Source organism: Callorhinus ursinus, unplaced genomic scaffold (genome assembly GCF_003265705.2).
Source record: "Callorhinus ursinus isolate GAN/ISIS: 27379988/994484 unplaced genomic scaffold, GSC_fseal_2.0 scaffold92, whole genome shotgun sequence".
NCBI lineage: Eukaryota > Metazoa > Chordata > Mammalia > Carnivora > Otariidae > Callorhinus > Callorhinus ursinus.
The window spans coordinates 1,359,727-1,378,809 of NW_027397154.1; the positions used below are offsets into that span (position 1 = coordinate 1,359,727).

At 62.2% G+C, this 19,083-nt stretch overlaps 3 protein-coding genes across 9 annotated transcripts in view; 2 read left to right on the forward strand and 1 right to left on the reverse strand.

Annotated features, from left to right (window-relative positions):
- The window catches only part of MUC1 (mucin 1, cell surface associated), a 4,452-nt gene extending 1,311 nt beyond the window's left edge, over nt 1-3,141 (forward strand). Inside the window, exons 3-8 of one of the 2 annotated variants that reach the window (XM_073888553.1) lie at nt 75-970; nt 1,077-1,132; nt 1,250-1,383; nt 1,531-1,652; nt 1,743-1,889; nt 2,769-3,141. In XM_073888553.1, coding sequence (XP_073744654.1) covers nt 75-970; nt 1,077-1,132; nt 1,250-1,383; nt 1,531-1,652; nt 1,743-1,889; nt 2,769-2,843 — 1,430 coding nt within the window. In that variant the 3' untranslated portion in view covers nt 2,844-3,141. The remainder of the gene's footprint in view (nt 1-74; nt 971-1,076; nt 1,133-1,249; nt 1,384-1,530; nt 1,653-1,742; nt 1,890-2,768) is intronic. The other variant, XM_073888554.1, reaches the window with a different exon arrangement.
- An 839-nt stretch (nt 3,142-3,980) lies between these two features.
- TRIM46 (tripartite motif containing 46) lies at nt 3,981-13,133 on the reverse strand. 5 transcript variants are annotated; one of them, XM_025858974.2, is made up of 10 exons: nt 12,939-13,132; nt 11,283-11,544; nt 10,724-11,067; nt 9,933-10,076; nt 9,718-9,813; nt 8,791-9,044; nt 8,403-8,524; nt 7,110-7,412; nt 6,077-6,374; nt 3,981-5,145 (listed from the first exon to the last, which is right to left on the reverse strand). In XM_025858974.2, exons 1-10 carry the CDS (start codon nt 12,999-13,001, stop codon nt 4,752-4,754), a joined length of 2,280 nt encoding a protein of 759 aa, XP_025714759.1. In that variant the 5' UTR covers nt 13,002-13,132; the 3' UTR covers nt 3,981-4,751. The 5 variants fall into 5 exon arrangements, with proteins under 5 accessions (XP_025714759.1, XP_073744652.1, XP_073744650.1 ...); XM_073888551.1 differs by lacking the exon at nt 12,939-13,132 and adding an exon at nt 12,756-12,933; XM_073888549.1 differs by lacking the exon at nt 12,939-13,132 and adding an exon at nt 12,321-12,933.
- Nucleotides 13,134-13,593: 460 nt separating this feature from the next.
- KRTCAP2 (keratinocyte associated protein 2) lies at nt 13,594-16,097 on the forward strand. 2 transcript variants are annotated; one of them, XM_025858943.2, is made up of 5 exons: nt 13,594-13,751; nt 14,017-14,171; nt 14,251-14,314; nt 15,639-15,705; nt 15,940-16,097. In XM_025858943.2, the coding sequence occupies exons 1-5, from the start codon at nt 13,748-13,750 to the stop codon at nt 16,058-16,060; spliced, it is 411 nt and encodes a 136-aa protein (XP_025714728.1). In that variant the 5' UTR covers nt 13,594-13,747; the 3' UTR covers nt 16,061-16,097. The 2 variants fall into 2 exon arrangements, with proteins under 2 accessions (XP_025714728.1, XP_073744656.1); XM_073888555.1 differs by having other exon boundaries at nt 15,848-15,986.
- Nucleotides 16,098-19,083: the final 2,986 nt, after the last annotated feature.

Here is a 19,083-nt window from a genome sequence, read left to right on the forward strand (position 1 = left end):
CACCTCACCCCCCACCAGCGGCCCCGCCTCGGGCTCGACCACCCCCCGGGGACACCACGGTGGCTCATCCCCAGCCTCCCGTGGCACCTCACCCCAGACCAGCGGCCCCCCCTCGGGCTCGACCACCACCGGGGGACACCACGGTGCCTCATCCCCAGCCTCCCGTGGCACCTCACCCCCCACCAGCGGCCCCGCCTCGGGCTCGACCACCCCCCGGGGACACCACGGTGGCTCATCCCCAGCCTCCCGTGGCACCTCACCCCCGACCAGCGGCCCCGCCTCGGGCTCGACCACCCCCCGGGGACACCACGGTGCCTCATCCCCAGCCTCCCGTGGCACCTCACCCCCGACCAGCGGCCCCGCCTCGGGCTCGACCAGCGCCGGGGGACACCACGGTGGCTCATCCCCAGCCTCCCGTGGCACCTCACCCCAGACCAGCGGCCCCCCCTCGGGCTCGACCACCACCGGGGGACACCACGGTGGCTCATCCCCAGCCTCCCGTGGCACCTCACCCCCGACCAGCGGCCCCGCCTCGGGCTCGACCACCACCGGGAGACACCACGGTGCCTCATCCCCAGCCTCCCGTGGCACCTCACCCCCCACCAGCGGCCCCGCCTCGGGCTCGACCACCCCCCGGGGACACCACGGTGCCTCATCCCCAGCCTCCCGTGGCACCTCACCCCCGACCAGCGGCCCCCCCTCGGGCTCGACCACCACCGGGGGGCACCACGGTGGCTCATCCCCAGCCTCCCGTGGCACCTCACCCCAGACCACCAGGACTATTGCTGACACCACTCACCATAGCATAGAACCTCCCACCTCCTCCAATGGTAGCACTTCTCCCCAGTTGTCTCTTAGGGTCTCCTTCTTCTTCCTGTCTTTTTCCATTTTGAATCTCCAGTTTAACTCTTCTCTGGAGGATCCCAGCACGAAATACTACCAAGAGCTGCAGAGAAACATTTCTGAGTTGGTGAGTAGGTGTCTTTTCTCTCCTGTGCTCCATGCTCCCCCCGCATCAGCCTTCAAACTGCCTGACCTGTTTGCCTCAAGCCTTATTCCTTCTCCTCTCACCCCAGTTTTTGCAGATTTATGAACAGGAAGATTTTCTGGGCCTCTTTAACATCAAGTTCAGGTACAGTTCTGGGTGTGGACCATGTGGAGGGGAGGAGCGGAGGCTGCCGTGGCCGTGGGGGGATCGCTGACCTGAAGCTGAGACCCGTGGCTGAGTTGCCTGTTTCCCTGTGACCAGGCCAGGATCTGTGGTGGTCGAATCAACTCTGGTCTTCCGCAAGGGTGCCACCGACACCTGTGACGTGAAGACACAGTTTGAAGAGCACAGCGGGGAACTAGCCAGATATAACCTGTCCATCTCAGGTGTTAGCGGTGAGTCCACTGTCCCCGCCTGCCGCTCAGCACCACGCCTGCAGGGCCCCTCTCTCCAGCACCCAGGCTCCTACTCTTCCCCAGGGTGCTAGGAGGGGGAGGGTCACCTCCTTTGGGAGAAGTTCTGACCACTACGTTTCCGTTTAGTACAAGCTGTGTCGTTCCCTTCCGCCGGCCAGTCCAGCTCTGGGGTACCTGGCTGGGGCATTGCCCTGCTGGTTCTGGTCTGTGTTCTGGTTGCACTCGCCATCCTCTACGTCATTGCCCTGGTAAGTGTTGGGTCTCCAGGCCTGACCAGAGGCCCCCTGCTGGAAGGAACCCCCCGACCCCCGACCCCCGTTGCGTCCTCCTTTCCCCAGGCTGTGTGTCGGTGCTGCCAGAAGAACTGTGGGCAGCTGGACCTCTTTCCAACCCGGGACGCCTACCACCCTATGAGCGAGTACCCCACCTACCATACGCATGGGCGCTATGTGCCGCCAGGCGGCGGACGCAGCCCCTATGAGGAGGTAGGAGGGGCCCCACGGGGGCAGGGAGGCAGAGCCTGGGCTGGGCAGGGCTTCTGAAAGCCCAGAGAACCTAGAAGAGGTGAGAGGCTGCGGGAGGGCCTGGCAAGGGGGCGGGGTCAGGGGGCTGGGGTGGGGGGAGACCTGGTGAAGGGACCTTGGGAGGAAGGGGATCTCAAGGGTGTCCCCACGACCAGCATTTGCTGGTCTGCTGGCCAGCACCGGGGAGCCCTCCACGCAGGACTCCCGAAGGAATGAGCACCTGTGCGCCCCGCACTCAGCTCCCAGGAGGGGAGCGTCGATTTAGAAAGGCCAGCAGGAATGGGGGGTGTCTGATGCGGGGGAGGAGGTCTCACCCAGCCAGGTGAGCTTGGTGCCATGGGATTCTCGGGAGGCCCAGGGAAGCAAGGAGCCCTCCTACTTCTTTCCTCACCTGGCCTGTCTCCCCAGGACCTAGTAAATAATTACTTCGGCCACCTAGGGTCGGAGCACCACTGCGGGGTGGGGGGGGTTCCTTTCCTCGACCCTGTTTTCCTTCGCCCAGGGACTTCCTCGTCTCGCCTCGACAGAGGCACACACATGCCTGCTTGGGCTGGAGGAGCAGAGGACGGATGGAGACGGGGGCAGCAGGGGAGGACAAGCGGGGTGATGAGAGCCCAGGGGAGGGAGTGAAGGGGGCGGTGTGGGGAGGAGCAGTCCTGGGCCCTGTTTACAGGCACTTGGCCGCAGGCGGTGCCTTGGCAGGTGCTCTCCAAATTGACCCTTTGAGAGTGAGACAGCTGGACCTATTACCCCAGCCTGGGGTGTGATCTGGGAGCCCTGGAGGCACTTTCTCCCAGGAAAGCTATCGCCTCTCAGCCTGGGTCTCCTCTCCCCACCTAGGTCTCGGCAGGCAACGGGGGCAGCGGCCTGTCTTATGTGAACCTGAACCCATCAGCCACTTCCGCCAACTTGTAGGAGCACGTTGCCCGCCGCCCTGAGCGTTGGGACGCCAGTGCCCCGTGCCTCCCCCAGGCTTCTCACTGCCAGAGTCCTCGCCTCTCAAATCTGTTTGGGGCTGGTGAGCTGGGAGTTCGGGTGGGCTGCTCACAGGCCCCACCAGGTCTCCTAACCGATGTCAGCCCTCCTGAAGCCCATCCGAGCCCCTTGGGAACAGGCCTGGGACAGTGGCTCCCGGGAGGACCGGCCCAGAAGACCCCGAGATGGAAGTGCAGACCAGACCGGGGCTGAATAAAGCGGGGACCTCCTCTGTGCTGACTGCCAACTTTGGATCTGTCATCTGTGACCCTTAGATTGGGGGGGGACAGAATGTGTGTGGGGGGGCTTGGAAGGGGTCTTTGCAGGAGACGGGGGTGTGTAGAAGGCAAGAGTAGGGTTCATTTGGAAAGCAGGAGATGTGGAGAGGAGATGACATTGGGGCACAGGTCACCTCTTCCCATCCCTGGTGGCACAAGAGGAAGAAGGAAACGAAACTGAGTTGGTTGGAGGCCAGCATGACCTGAGGCCAGTGTGACCCAGCTCCACCTGCACCTGCGGAGAGGGCTCTCCCCTCTCCTGGGCTGTGGGCTGGTGGCTGGGGGCAGCCACGCCCTCACCTCCCCTTGGCCCGGTGCCCCCAGAAGCTCTAATCTTAGCTGCGGGGGTGTGAAGTAAGTGTGTGGGCAGCGATAACAGGCAAAGTCAACATGACCGTGATAAGCACAGCATCAGATCCGAACGCTGGCGCCCGGCCGGGCCCCCTCCCTGGCTGGCGGGGTGTGCCCCAGGCACCCTGGGAATGGCAAAGTTGTTCTGGTTCCCTGACCCCTTTGGACCCAGGCACAGTGCCCGCCCCTCTCACCACATGCCCTGGGGGCCTGGGCCCCGCCATGGCCAGCAGCCACCAGTGCCATGCGCCCCCAGTAGGCCACCCATCGGCAGGGGCTTGAGCCAGAACGTGTGTGGCAAGAGGAGGCTCAGGAGCACCTGCTTGGGACCTCCTTCCCTCAGGCGCCAGATCCCCTGAGCACCCCTGCTCCGAGCAGTGGCGGATCTCCCCGACTTTCCCACGTGTCACGCCCAGCACAGAAATGAAAAGCGATGGTTGGGCTCAGGGAAGGCAGAGGTGTGCCTAGCAATGTCGTTTATTGTTTAGAAACCGTGAAAATATCAGCTGCTGCTTGGCACAGGCCTGGCAGTGCCCACTGCAGGGGACAGCAGCGGGCCCCAGAGGCCTTACCTAGCCCAACCCACCGGGGACACCCAACCTCCGCTGGCGTCCCCAAGGAGACTTGGCACGTTGGCATATAGGTGCAGGACGGGGTGAAGCATGCAAGAGGGAGGAGGAGAAAAACAGGCATGCAGCCGAGGGCTGTGGGAACCCCAACAAGTCAAGCAGGACGACTGGGTCCTCTTCTCCTCACCAGGGAGTGCCTGGGCAGTGTCCGGCCAAAAAGCCTACCTGCCCCAAGGCTGTAGCTCAGCATCGATGGGGCAGGGAGCTTGGCAGGGTGGAGGGCGGAGCGCAGAGCTGGGGGTCATGCCCAGTGTTCCAGGTGCCTTCCCTCCCAGTCAGCCTGGGGAGGGGCACAGAACAGCAATGGGGAAGGGGCTCTCTCCGTGACTTGGGTGGGATGCCAAGGGCAGGGTGTAGGCCAGAGACTTGGTGGGGGCTGGGGCCTGGCTTAACAGGCAATGGAGAGAATGGGGGACGTCTAGAAAGGTGAGCAAGGGAGAGTCCCTTGCTCAAGAGAAGGCCCCGGGAATACAGAGACACAGGGTAAGGGACAGGAAGACATGGTAGGAAGAGTTTGGGGAGAAGCTGCCGGAGGAATAACCCGGCTCAGCAGGCCTGGAGGGCCAGGGCCCAGGAGGGGCCAGAAACGGTCAGTCGAGCTTGGCAAAGCCCCCGATGGTGACCTTCCTCTCAGGCTTAGTGCCCACAGGCTCCTGGAGTTGCACTGCACCACCCCCAATGAAGCAGAAGGCAGGGCACACGGGCCCCGAGCAGTCCAGAGGGCACTCCAGGAGCCCGCGAAAGGACACAGCATCCAGGAAAGACACGCGGCCCCGCTCATAGTCCAGGCAGATGCCCAGGCGGGGCGGCAGGGGCACGGTGCAGCTCACCGCGGGGCCGTCCCGCCCCGTCAGCCCTGCGTTGGAGCTGGCCCCGGAGCCCAGCAGGATCTTTCCCATGCCGATGGTCAGGAAAGCGAAGGGCGGGGACGCCTCCACCGTGGCATCCTCGGCACCGCTGTCGTGCCCACTGTCCGGATCGTACCTGCAGGAGCGGAGTTGGGTAGGACAGTGTTGGGGGAGAGGGAGGGGTGGGGTGGGGTGGGGGGCAGAGGGCTGAGACGTGGGAAGGATGGGATGTTGGGGAGCAAGTGCCTGAAAGGACCGATCTGGGGTACTGAGAGGACGTTTCGCGGACACAAGGGTTAGACTCCGGGGCTGGGGTGTGAGTCCAGGGGGAAAGGGGTAGTGAAAGCAGGCGTGTTGGCAGGAGAGGTGGCGGAGATGGAGGTGAGGATCGGATGCTGTGAGGAGACAGGAGACAAGAAGCTGGAGAGGAGAACCGCGTGGGGACGTCGTGCTGGGGAGGGTCTGGGGAGGGCTCCAGAATGTTGAGGATGACGGCTTTGTCACTGAGGGACGGGGGAGAGAAGGCTGGGTGTTGGGAGGGGGGTGGGGTGGGGGATTCGTGTTGGCGGGAGAGCTCTGAGAAGAAATGGGGTGTTCAGGGATAGAGTGCTGGGAGGAAGGGTTCGGGGAGGCACATGCGTTGGGGGGTGTTAGACAGCATGTTGGCAATAGAGCGGATGGAGGTGAACCCTTTAAGGGAAGGATCTCAGACGTGGTGAAAGGAAGAAAGAGCGTGTTGCTGAGAAAGCACGTCGGAACAGGGTGTTGGGAGATGCAGAGGCTCTCGGAGACATGGTGTGGTGGTCCTGAGGACAGGTGGGAGCAAGCGGATGGCTCCTCTCCTGCAGCCCTCTCCCAGTCACACACTCCTCCGAAAACCAATTCTCCAAGCCCTTCTGCTAAGCCCACGCTTGCCCCGGCCGCAGGCCCCAGCCTGGCACCCATGCTCTTAAACTCCCCTACTCCACCCCAACCAGCATGAGCTCCTCTTGCCACCCCTATCCTGTCTCCAGCTCCCCCACCCGGACCCTCACACCCCGCCTCTCCCCCCCCCAGAGAGGCCTGACCTGGGGCTGATCACATCGGGGGCGCCCTGGAAGCTCTCCTGAAGCTTGCTCTCCAGCCCGACGCCCACCTTGACCAAGTAGGAGGCTGGGTCGACGGCACAGGCCCAGTAGCTGCGGCCCTGGGTCACGGCCACGTCTCCCAGGACCACATCCACGCTCAGGTGGCAGCCGGTGAGCAGCCGCTCGGCAGCCAGCAGCAGGGGCAGCCCCGGGACACTCCGCACGGCTCGCTGGTCCTTGCTGATGGCCAGCCGCTCTCGGCTTGCGCCCCAGCGGCCATCGAGGAAGAAGTGCAGGACTGCAGTGGGGGAGGGGTGACAAAGGAAGGCCTTGAGGGACAAACCCAGGCCGTGGAGGTCGTGAGGTGTCAGCAAAGGACACTGGGAGGTTTCAGAATGTGAAACAAGCTGCCAAGGGATGGGCGGGGGCTCCAGGGACCAGGGCCTGGAGAACTGCAATGGGAGACACGAGGAGAAAAGAAGGGGGGACGTGAAAGGGGCAGGGGACCCCAGGAAGAGTTTTCGTGGGGATTAGTGGGCCCAGAAGCCAGTCTCCCAGACCCAGCCGACCTGCAGTGCTTCCTCCCACCCCTCCTATGCTGGCCCCCACCACCGACCTACACCTTCCAGCGCTCGCTCTGGTGCTCACACCCGGCCCTTACACCCCACTTGGGCGGTGATGCTCTGGTATGGCTTTATGCCTGTGCCCCAGGGGCCAGGCTATTTTCTGGGGAGTCACTGTCCTAACCTCTACTGGGCCCTTACTATGAGCTGGACGCTCACCGGCTTCATTCTCGTAACAGTAACATTGCTATTATCGCTGGAGAAGAGGGACTGGGAGTTCAGAGAGGGCCAACGACTTGCCTAGAGCCACCGCTGGCAAGAAGCAGAGTGGGGATTTGACCCCAGGCAGTCTAGCTCCAGAGCTGGTGAGAGTGGCCCACTGTGTTGCTCCCCAGTGCCCGCCCAGCACCAGCTAATAGTGCGGCGAGGCGGTCCCAGCATGCCCCGCGCCCGCCCACCTGCCCGCTCACCGGGTGCCGGGGGCGTGTGCAGGTGCACATCTTCACTGTACTCGCCATAGCCCGCCTTGTTGCAGCCCCGGACGCGCAGCACGTACACAGAGCCTGTGTCTGGGTTCTCCAGCAGGGCACTGGTGCCCCTCACCTCCTCTCGCCGCTGCCAGCGGGCGGGACCCGGCTGGGCAGGCGCATCGGTGCGCCGGAACTCGATGGTGTAGTGCCAGGCAGGTGGCGAGTGGGGAGGCAGCCGCCAGCACAGGAATATCTGGTCGTAGGCGAAGGTGCGCTGTGTGTCGATGACGGGAGCCTCGGGGACTGTGGGAAGAGACAGCGGGGGTCAGTCAGGGCCTGGTCACGGGCCTAGCATGGAGGGCAGGCAGGTAAAGGGAAAGCAGCGGGGGCCGGGGGGGTGAGTGTGGGTGAGAGGGAACTCAGGGTGAGGCCATCTGGGTGCCGGGCAGGGAGGGGCAGGGCAGAGCCCAAGGGAGCAGGGGAGAGGCCGGGGCGCAGGGGGCGGGAAGCCTCGTGCGGGTTCTGGCCTGCCATTCTCCCAACTCCAGCCTTAGGGCAGTCGCTTCCCAAGTCTGGGCTTCAGTTTCCTCCTCTGTCAAAAACAGTCTTAGACCAGATGGGGACCCTTCTTTCTAGGACCTTTTTTATTCTATGAATAAAGAGGAGCCCCAGGGAAAGGCAGGCAGAGGCCACCGGAGCCCGGGGAAAGAGCACTGGACAGGAAGGAGGGGCAGAGGGGGGACAGATGTGAGAGCCAGCAAGGCAGAAAACAGGGGACAACAGAGGACAAGCAAAAGCTTGACGATGGCAGGAGACGAAGATCAAGGGGAAGAGAAGGGAAGTCCCTAGCGCAAGAATCCCAAGGACGGAAGCTCAGAAGGGCAAGGACTAGGCAGGAGCTTAGGGCAGGCAGACAGAGTCAGAGGGCACTGGTGGGGGGTGGGGGCAGGACCAAGAGTCTGGTGAAAGGCAGGACAGAGAAGGAAGCAATGAATGGGTGGCCGAGCTGTGTGGGGGCGGCAGGGCAGGGCCCCCGGGGCAGGGCCGCTGACTTGCCTGGGGTGCTCCGGAGCAGAGTCCGCGATGGCCACAGCCTACAAACAAAGAGAGGGAGAAGCAGCGCTGAGCGCGGTGGGACGGTGTGGCCGGGTGGGCGAGGTGGGAGGGGCGGCTGGCCAGGCTGGGCAGGAGGCCAGGGAGGTCCCTGGTGGGCGCTGCCCCCCGGGCCCGCTGCTGGGGAAGAAGGGAGGAAGGCTCTAACTGGGCGCGGGGCCACCCCGGCCACCTCCTTACCTTGCAGGAAGTTAAGCTCTGTCAGCAGCTTCATCTCGCGCCCTACGTCCAACTGACAATGGCGGAAGGAGGAGCCGGCAGCTGGTCGGAACGTCTGGAGGGCCTCTGTAGCTCGGGCAATCCTGGGAGGGGGGCAGGCAAGGGTCAGGCCCTCCCGTCTGGGCAGCTGCCCTTCCCCTTGACTCTGCCTCGCCTGTCCCTAGAGCCTGGGCACCTGCTCTGGGTCACCTCCGGGTCCCTTCAGGCAAGCTGGGTAACAGTTTGGCCCGGTGACAATCCTCAGGGCCCATCTCTCCGTGGGGCACTGGCACAGACACCTGCTTAGACATCGGCTACACCCATGACACCCCTGCCCCCCAGAAGCCTGCACCCCTGTGCCCCTGCGTACCTGTTGTGCAGCTGCTTGGCCGCTTGCACAAAGCAAGGCTGGTCTGTTTCCTTGAGAACCTCTTGGGCATAGCCCACCAGACCCGAGCCATCCAGCAGGCTCCGGTGCTCCTGGATCTGGGCGCTGAGACGGGCCAGGCGCTCCTGCTGGCACTCCTCAATGGCCTGAAGCAGTGATGCTCGCTTCTCATCCAGCACAGCCCCCAGGCCTCGCACCAGCTGGGACACCTCCTCCTTGGCCTGCTGACCACTCACCTGCCCAGACAGCAGCACTCACTGTCTTCTTGAAGGCAGCACTTGCGCTAGCCTCCCTCGGATCACCAAAGATCCCGGGAAATCCTACGCAGCCATTCCAACAGGGCCAGGCCCACGGCTCCAAAGGCACCTGTCCACCCAGATGGGCTCCACGCCTGACACTTTGTGCCACCCTTCCTGGATGCCCACACCATCATCCTGACCCCATAAGGAGTCCCCCCAAATAAAAGAGACCGTGACTGCACTAACGCCCACTCGGAGGGCACTGATGTTCCCCGCCTCCAGGCCATGTTTACTGTCCGTCCCCATGTCGGTGGATTCAAGCAACCTGGCAGGAGGTACGGGAGACGGAGCCTCGCCCTAGCTCCAGGGAGGTGTGCCATCCTCAGCAGGCAGCTGAGCCTGAGGGCATCTGAGCTATGTCCCTGGGGCTTTCCAAGCTGTCCTGGTCCTGGGTGATAGCCACACTGTTCCCATTGTAGCCCCAGGGATAGCCTGGTCTGGGGCACTGGTGTTCCTGCCAACCTGGTTTAACCAGAACCTCGACACACCCATGGACCCCATATGGGCTTCCTGAGCTGTCAAGCAGGTGACTGGGCCTTGCCACTCCACAGCCCCTTCCTGGTTCTGCTCCCGGGCGGGGCCCAGGGCCCACCTCCCTGCCCTCCCTCACCTCAGTGTGCCTCACGGTCTCCTCCAGCTCACAGATCTGGGTCTGTACTGTGTCCTGGTTTCCCAGGATGTATGTCAGGCTCTTTGTCAGCTTGTCCTGAGAGGGAAGAAAGAGGTGGGCATCATGCCTAGCTCAGCAGAAGCCAGCCGTTAGGAGGAGGTGTGAGAGGGTGTGAGTGTGGGTTGGCGCGGGGTGGAGTGAGCTGGGGTCCTCACCTTGAGGGCCTGGTAGGCGCTGAGCACTGGGGTGATCTTGTGCCCACCATGGGTGCGCCTTACCCGGCAGAGTTGGCACACCAGCCGTTGGCATGTCTTGCAGTAATGGGTCACCTCTTCCTTGTGGTCCGGGCACATCAGGCCCTAGCGACAGAAAGAGCAATGACATCATCATCCAACGGTGGGTTTAAGGCTGCTGACCTAGTGCAGAATCAGTGTGCAGCCTGGCCTGCCGGCCTGAACAAGGAGAGGGGCGCCCCGCCGGGGGTGCTCCGCAGTGCCACCTGGCGACGTGCACCGGCATGGAAGGGAGCCTCGCTCGCCGGTACCCTCCCTCCCTTCCACCTCCACACGTGTGGTAACAGCAAGAATAATGATGATTAATCTCCGCCTTGTGGCTAATAATTAACCTTGTCCATCTTGCTCACTGCCCATCCCCAATGCCCAGAATAGCACCAGGCACATGGGTGCTGAATAAATATTTGCTCAATGAATGAATGAATACACACAGACCTTTTCGGCCTAGGGGTAACTTTCACAAACTACCTCCTGGGATCCCCTCAACAACCCCCAGGGTGTGGGTGATGCAGGGCAGATCTTATCATTCTCATTCAGCGGACGAGAAGATGGAGCTCCAAGAGGTTTAAAGATTGATGCCGTCCCTCTTTGTAGTTGCTACAGAAACAGAAGCCTGGCAGTGGCCACCTCGGCCCACCCCCCTTGGGAAGCCCCCGTGCCAGCGCCCGCACCCCCCCAGCACTGCCAGGCCCCACCTCTCCCCGCTGGCTCACCTTGGGGCGGAAGGAGAGGGTGGGCAGGGTGGGCTCGTGCTGGGCCTTCTGGGTACCCCAGGGGTGGAAGAGCTTGAAACACTCGTTGCAGAAGGTGGCCCGGCACTCGGTGCAGCCCTTGGTAGCATCTAGTGGCGGCGGCTTGCACAGCTGGCACGGGATGGCGCCGCCCGCACTCACGCTCTGGCGGTAGCGCTCCACCACACGCTCCAGGGTCAGGTTCCGAAACAGCCCCGCCAGGCCCCGCTCCCCCAGCTCCACATCACCCTGGCAGGCTGGGCACGGGAACATGATCACCTGGGGGTGCAGAGCACCTCGCTTCCGCCCGGGATACGTCCCAAAGCCTGTGGAAGTGCCCGAGGGAAGGGGCTGAAAGTTACAGCGGGCTGAGCGTGGGGAAAGTATCTTCAATTAAAACAATAATTTTTATTGTGCCAGAGCTCAGCTCACATTAGAGCCCGTGGGAGCCGCGTCTTCACCCTCTGCAAGACAGACAGAGGCCCCTGACCGGATGGACACCCCAGCATCCCCACCCCCGCCCTCCAGGACCCAGCCCCACCTGACTTAAGCAGCCGATCCAGGCGGTCAGGCTTGGGGAGAGTTCTGCGGGAGAGGCGGGGGCTTCGGGTGGACGGGGTGGAGGCAGGAGATGTGGGCTCAGAGCTGGGGTCCCCACCAGGGCCTATGTAGCCCTGCTGGCCCAGCAGCTCCCGGGCACAGGCCTGGCACACATTGTGGGCACAGGGCAGCACCAGTGGCTGCTTGTACATCTCTTGACACACCGGGCACAGCAGCTCCTTCTCCATGTTCTTCATGCTCGTCTGTGGAGGGAGCAGGAGGCTGGGTCAGAGCAGGGACGCTGGGCATATCTCAGCAGGCCTCTCAGCTGCCCTTAGAAACCCCAGGGGTCTCAGGAAGGGGCAAGGCAAGCTACCTCGGGCTTCCCCCCCCCCACCCCCCTCCCACACCAGCCTGGTTCATAGACCTTCCCAGCTCAGGCTCCTGCCGGTCTTCCTCCCGCAGAGAGCTAGAGCCTACGGAGGGTTGGTTGGCGCTCCTGGTTGGAGCACCTGCTCCCCCAGCCTCAAGCCCCGCCCCTTTCACTCCCCTTGCGGGCGCTGGGCCTGCAGCCCCTCTCACCTGGCCATTGCCCCCATCCCCCCATCTCTGGGCCGCCAGCTTCTCTCAAGGACACCGCCCGTTCTGCAGCTTGGTGCAGACCCCCGCCCGCTTTTCTGGCAACCCCCCCTTCCCCAGCGCGACTCCTCCCTATAGCCAGGCGCCGCACGCTCTCCATCCTCCTGCTCACCGCGTCCATCATCTTGCCGCGGCTGAGCCTGCGGCCGCTCCAGCCTCCATTCCCCATCCTTCACTTCCCCAGCCGTCTCCGCGGGTCCCCGACACTACCCATTCCCTTTTGCTCCCCCACCGTCCAGCCCTCCCGCTCCTTCCCTCGGCACGACCTGACTAGCCACAACCCCCTCCCCAAGCGAGGGGGAAACAAGCGCCCGCCTACTTGCCCCCTCCCCACCGGAAGTACCCCTCCCTTTTTTGGTGGAGGGGGGTCCTCAAGCTATGCCCCACCCCCACACCTCACCTTGGTCCCTCTCTTCGCAGCCATCCCGGTCAGGGGCGCAGCTGACACAAAGGAGGGAGGGACAGGCAGGGAGGGGGAAGGAAGTGGTGGGGGGGAGCGGGGTTGGCACCGCCCCTGGGAGAGCCGGGCACGGGTTGCCATGACAACCGCGGGCTCGGAGGCAGCCCTGAGTGGGGGCGCGGTGGGGTGGGGTCTCGCCGAAGGGTCCAAATTTGGAACTGCACCCTGGGGGCGGCTCCTTCATCGCCCCTCACCTATCCTCAGTTTTCTTGGAAAATATCCAAGCTCACACATGCCCCCTCCTCATAGCATAGCCGCATGGTCCCGCAGCTCCAGCCCTGGTGCACTGCTGGCGGCTACCCCAGCCCACCCGCAGCATCCGGGCAGCTCCCGGTTCCTTACGCCCTAGCAGATGGACGCCTCCACGGCACCCACCTCCGGGATGCCCCAGGATTACCCTCTCCAACCTGCATCCCGACCCTCCCAGTCCTTTCTGCCACCCCCGGTTCCTCTGTCTACATCCTAGCATCTTTCCTCATCTTCATCTGTCCAAGGTCCCGGCCTGCCCCGGACCCCTATACTCCCCCTCCCCTTCCCCTCGACCCCACCTTAACTCACACTGATGCGGACCAGTGCATCCATGATGGAAGTGAAGGTTTGCATATCCTCACCCTCAGCCATGGCCCTACCATGCCCGCCCGCCCCCGGATGCCCGATCCCGGCTGCGGCTGCGAACCCCGGGCTTAAAGCAGGAACCCGGTGGGGGTGCGGGGAGGGGTGGGGGTGAGATGTCACTGCGCATGCTCCAGGGACAGCCTCGAACAGCGCCCGTCGAGGTAGGAGGTGGGAAATTGTTCTCCCCACGTGGTTTTCGGAAGACGGTCGGGGGGGGGGTTGGGTAACATGGAATGGTATTTGAGGGGGGAGCCATTTCTAATGTTCGCATTCTTCATTGGCTCCCTAGTCTTACTCATATAAAACGGGAGGATAGTTTCAGAGAAAGATGGGCTCCAGAATAGGAGGACTAGATTTTGGTTTGGGCAAGAGTCCACGGGAGATGCGAGGCAATGATCATGGGGGAGGGAGGTGTGAGGAACAAGCACTAGAAACGACATATATGGCAAAGAAGACAGAGGTGGGCTAGAGGCTATGGGCCATGGGCCCAGCGGCTTGCGCTGAGGGCAGCAGACGCTCGGGGTGCGGGGAACGGCAAGGGACCAGGGCGGTGGCCAGGGCCGCTCTTGGACGCAATATCTCCTCCCTGCCGGCAGGGGACGCTGCGGCCAGGCGCCGAGAGGGAGTGCGAGCAGGACGTGAGGGGAAGCGAGCCCGCGAGTGAGGCTGACGCATGCGCACGGCCCACCGCCCCGGTCCGGTTCCCCTGTGTCTCGGCCTGAGGCGCCGGTTGGGCCCGGGGGCAGCACGCGATGGGTAACGGGACTGGCGGGATTCCCCCGACGGACTGGTGGGGTGGGGTTGGGGCGGACCGGCTGTCCGGGCCCTCTGCCCTCAGCGCTGACGTGTCCCGGGGCCCCGGGGGGGGGGGGCGGGGAGGCGCGGGCGCCCGGGGCGGGGGCGCCGGGGGCCCCGGCACGGGGGCGCCGTGCCGGGGGGGGGGGGTGCGGCCCTGCCTGCGGCGCGGGCGGGCGGAAGGGCCCGGCCGGACCCCGCGCCTCGCGTGCTCGCCCCCCTGCAGCCGTGGGCACGGGCACCTCGCTGGCGCTCTCCTCCCTCCTGTCGCTGCTGCTCTTCGCCGGGATGCAGATGTACAGCCGCCAGCTGGCCTCCACCGAGTGGCTCACCATCCAGGGGGGCCTGCTGGGCTCCGGCCTGTTCGTCTTCTCGCTCACCGTATCCTCGCTGCGCTGCGGGGGGAGGGGGCCCGCCGCTCCGCCCTGTCGCTCGGCCTGCCCTTAACTCCCTCCTCCAGGCCTTCAATAACCTGGAGAATCTGGTCTTCGGCAAAGGATTCCAAGCAAAGATCTTCCCTGAGAGTAAGTGAAAGTGGGGGTCGAGGGCCTCAGCCATCTGCCCTCGCCGCCCCCAGCACGGTACTGCGTTCCCAGGTGCTTGGGTGGTAAAGGTTGTTCAGAAGGGAATAGGCTTCCTAAGGCCGCCTGGAGGGGGGTGCCGGCGTTGGACCCAGCCCCTCCCCGAGCTTGGACGCCCGGCTGGAAGAGAAGGCCTGAGAGCCGGAAGCCTAGTTCCCAGGGGTCCCTGAGGACACTGGGCCGGTGCAGGCCTGCTTTGCGGAGTCCTTGGGGAGGTGTGGGGAGGAAACAGAGCTGAGCTCATTGAGGGGCTTGAGGTGAAGTCGAACCAGGGTTCCTGGGCTCTGTTTGTTGGAGGTGATCCTGAAGAGCTTCAGTATTACAGACACCAGGTTTCTATGTCAGCAGGAATCTGACCAAGTTAGAATAAACGTTAGGCTGTTTCCTCTTTGCAACAATACTTGTATTGCTCGTGTAATGGAGAATTGATGATTTAGTTATTTATGCAGAAATAAGTTCCTAAAGCAACTGAGGCATCACGGCCGGATCACCTAAGGAATGTCACAAGCTTGAAGGTGGCAGCAAATGCTGCCTCTTGAGGAACCTTCATCTGGTAGAACACAGACCTGCCGCTGCGCTCGAGTCCTTGCTCCTCTAGGTCGTGCGCCCGCCACCTAGCTCCGTGGCAGCCTTCTGGAGCTCCTCCCTTCCAGCAGCCTCAAGACCTCTGAGATTTTGTTTCCATGTGTATTGTCTTCCTTTGCTTCTGAAAGAAACCTTCGTTGTGGGGCAAGATTCTTGACCCCCCTCGCCCTCCCCAGCTGGGCAGGTGGTATCTGCCCAGCTGTCTAGCCTCTCACTTTCTCTCTGGTCCTACACCACATCATCCCGAGACCCTTTCCTGCCTCCACGGGCATGTGCGTCCAGACGCCCGGCCCTCTGTCCTGCGTCCAGGGAGTGAGGCCTCCAGCTTCAACCACTGGCCAACCAGTTTAATGAGTTGATCCTTAGTGGCTGACTTTTGTTGGAAAGGCCTTACCTTTCCTTCCCAAATGGGAGCAAACCTTGCCTTTCAAACTCTGTATCACTTTCCCTTTTCCTTTATATTGGAAGAGAGCCAGGATAGGGAAGCGATATTTGGGACAGAGCTGGTGACGAGCATGCGTCTCCTCCGCCCATGTCCTGGGCGTCCTTAAGGGCGTCTGCAGTCCTCCTGCTGATTCCCCACGTCTCAGGGGCCCCCGATGTCTCCTAGACCCCACACAAGAGTGCCTGGTGCTTCCCGTTCCCACCACCCCGCCCTTCTTGTCCCCTCTCGCCTTCCCAGCTCTTCTCTGCCTCCTGTTGGCTCTCTTTGCATCCGGCCTCATCCACCGAGTCTGCGTCACCACCTGGTAAGTGCCTTACAGCTGGGGAAGGGGTGCAGCACTGTCCTTTGGCCCTGGATCCTCCTGTAATGATCCCAGACCTTCCCCGTCCCCCCCACCCCCCGTTCTCCTTCCTTTGCCCTTCCCCATTTTCCTAAACCTGATCCAGGACTCTGCCCCTGATGCTGCTCTGTGCCCCGGGAGGCTCCGGGCCAGTGGTGTACCCACCGGTGCTGTGACCTTTTTGTCTTCACCGTGTAGCTTCATCTTCTCCATGGTTGGCCTGTACTACATCAACAAGATCTCCTCCACTCTGTACCAGGCAGCAGCTCCTGTCCTCACACCAGCCAAGGTCACGGGGAAGGGCAAAAAGAGAAATTGACCCTGAACGTCCAATAAAGTTGGTTCTTTGTAGCTCCGTGAGTGTGACGTACTGTGGCCTCTTCCGCGATGCCTGCGTGGTGTGCCCGATGTTGTGGCAGGTGGATACCTGCCGTTTCTAGACCTTGGGGATGGAGGGGCTTGCCTTCCTCCGAGGTTTGTTTCTAGGAAATACTTACTGCCGTCAGTGCCGTGAGTGCTTGTGTAAAAGTCTCGTTGTGGAAGAAAAGTGCAGGGATGATCTGCTGTCTTGACCTTTTGGAAAAGGGGTCAAGGCTGTAGTGCAGGAAGCCTTCCTTGCCTATCAGAGTGGAATAGATCTTGGAACAGAAGAGGGGAGGGGGTAGGGGGATGGGTTATCCTGGTGATGGGTATTGAGGAGGGCACGTTCTGCATGGAGCACTGGGTGTTATGAACAAACAATGAATCATGGAACACTGCACCAAAAACTAATGATGTAATATATGGTGATTAACATAACAATAAAAAAAAGATCTTGGAACAGAAGAACAAGGGAAGGAGAGGCCCCTTCACCCCTACAACTCCCTGTGGAGTTCATTTACACCTCTGGGGGCCTTGTTACTCTGACTCCCCACCCCGAGCAAACAAGCCTCCTGCCCTTTCTGCTCCAAGACCTTGGGAGGAAGGTCCCTACTGATGTTGCCCTCCTGGACCCATCTGTTCAGCTCCAGCATGGACAGATTACCTGGGTTTAGAAAGACTCCAGGGTTGATCACTGCCCCACCCTCTTTGTTCAGGTGCCTCTGTTTCTCTTCTCTGGCTTGTAGCCAAGAGATTAGGGACTTGCTACACTTTAGCAAAGCATATAAAACGATAGGGACAAAGCCATTGGCCTCGGAGCCAAACTTGATGGGAATGATGTGGCTTCTCAGGTCCTACTCTGTGCTCTGCCCTAAGGGGTGCCTCTGTCCAGAGTACCTGTCCTTTGAGGGCACCGAGCACCTTCCTTTCTGTTGGATGGCGTGGGCTTTAGGTTGTGCACAGCGCTGTGGTTGGCTTTGTATCCTGCGCAGTGCTCGATCATGGGCGGTGAAGACCTGGGTTGGTTGGCAGAACCTGCCTTCTGGCAAAAATATACTGTACACGGGATGTGTCTAAGTAGGGATGAAGTCCCAGTGGAGATGAAGAAGTGAATCGAAGGAGTTCTGGTCAAGGATTAGAGCCCCCTCCCTCTAATTAGAGGACCACCCCACCCACTCCAGTCCACTCGGGAATTCCAGACGCCATGCTCCTCAGTCCCTAGCGTGGGGGAGTGCTGTGCAGTGTGCCCAGGATGCCTGCAGAGGGTGCCACAAGCTCACATCTGCAGGTCAAGCCTGCCCTGAGGGCTAGGGAGGGTTGTGGCTGGGTCTCCCCATTCTGGCCCAAGTCTGTCTGGGCGGAAGCCTGCCTGGGAGGCCCTGAAGGACTGGCCCCTTTCGGGCTGGAGTCTGAAGCAAGTGTCCCTGGGAGCGGAGGCAAAGAGTGTTGGAGGGACACCAGAGCCTCCCTGAGAGGGAGTGGCAGCTCTAGGCTCTTCACTTACCTAGTAATGGTTAGGGGCTTGTGGTATGTGGGACCCTCTGGGGGAGGATGACAGGTTGTCCAAAATGGACCCTGGATCTAAGGGGAGGCTGAGTGGGTTCTAGGGCTCCCTCTGTCAAACCCTGACTTCCTCCTAACTGGGGTGGGAGCTGTGGGCAGAAGGCCAGGTCCCGGCCAAGGGAGCATAGACACCCAGGGTGGGGGGTATCTGGCCACCTGAGGGCACCCTGGCTTCAAGATGAGAGTTTGGGCAGGGCCAAGCTAGGGAAGGGTGGGGAAGAGCCAGAGAGCAGGGGCCAGGCCCAGCGATCTGAGCACCCTGCCACCCACTGTGTAGACACCAGGGACAGTGAGTGGCTCAGGAATAATGACCCCTTCTTCAGGGAACAGGTGCATTTACAAGGCAGATTGGGGCCTATCTCCGGGGTGCCTAGTTGCAGGTTGTGGACTTAACCTACCAATTAACCCTGGCAGGGGTATCCTACCCACTAATAACCATCATTAAGTAAGGGGGCGTGAGGCCATCATGGCTTCTGGAGGCCTGGAGGTGGGAAGGGCAAAGGCGCTCATCTCCTGGCCCCTGCTCTCCTGGGCTCCACTCCACCCCAGCGGCTGGAGGCCTAGGGGAGAGAGAGGTGGTGGCCCCTGGAGGGCAGAGGGAAGCCAGATGTTTCCTCCTGCTCCCTCACACGTGGCCCTGACACCCGCCCACCCGCCAGCGCAGCCACCAGCTCCGGAAACAGGAGTAAATAATACAGGGGGAGGGGGCCCTGGATGTGTGGGGAGCCAGGCCGGGGAGGACACTCCAGGGGCTCTTGGCCCCGGAGGCACAGGTCTTGGGGCCAGAGGTGATGCTACCAGAGAGGAGGGCGGTGAGAAGGGGGTATGAGAGAGCTCCCTAACCCCTGGCAGAGGCTAGACTCCTCCCAGACCGGCACTGGAGGGAGGGGGCACCACGGGTCGGGACCGGGGGGGTGGGGGGTGCCCGGGACAGGCAGGGAGCAAGGGAGTCCGCGCCAGGCCTTGGCTCCAGCCCTTTCCGGACCTTATTGTCCTTGGTGAGAACAGGACGCAGTCTGGTTCCCACTGCCCGGCCCCCCAGCTCTGCTCCCCAGGGGCTCGGGAAGGATGTTGGGAAACAAGAGAGAGCCAGAGACTCGTAGAGACAGAGATGCTGAGAGATGCAGGGACAGATACAAAGGGGAAAGGTTCCGTCAAAAGCCAGCATTGAAGTTCTTTGTGAGCAGAGAGGGCCCTGGGCACTGTGGGAACCATAAAAGAATGGGAAGCCAGAGGCCCTGCCCCCTCGGGGGGCCTCAAGGCTGGCCTGCCCCAGCACGCTCCTTCTTGACTTAGGGTCAGTCACTGAGCCGCCTCCCAGGCAAACAATGGCCGGAACCCTGGTGCTGGCACAGTTGGTGGCACTTAATTGCTCTGCTTCAGGTACCTTTCTTCGCCTCTCTCCCAGCAGAGTGGAAA

Bases quoted from the DNA above. Each gene is read 5' to 3' on its own strand.
- TRIM46 (XM_073888549.1), bottom strand. From the start codon at position 12,461: ATGGCAACCCGTGCCCGGCTCTCCCAGGGGCGGTGCCAACCCCGCTCC. The intron at 10,077-10,723 runs GTGAGCCAGCGG...TTCTGTCGCTAG, and splicing joins CCCTCTCCTTCCGCCCCAAG to GGCCTGATGTGCCCGGACCA. The intron at 9,045-9,717 runs GTGAGGGAGGGC...CTGTCTGGGCAG, and splicing joins AGACCGTGAGGCACACTGAG to GTGAGTGGTCAGCAGGCCAA.
- KRTCAP2 (XM_025858943.2), top strand. The intron at 14,172-14,250 runs GTATCCTCGCTG...TCCCTCCTCCAG, and splicing joins TGTTCGTCTTCTCGCTCACC to GCCTTCAATAACCTGGAGAA. The intron at 15,706-15,939 runs GTAAGTGCCTTA...TTCACCGTGTAG, and splicing joins CGAGTCTGCGTCACCACCTG to CTTCATCTTCTCCATGGTTG.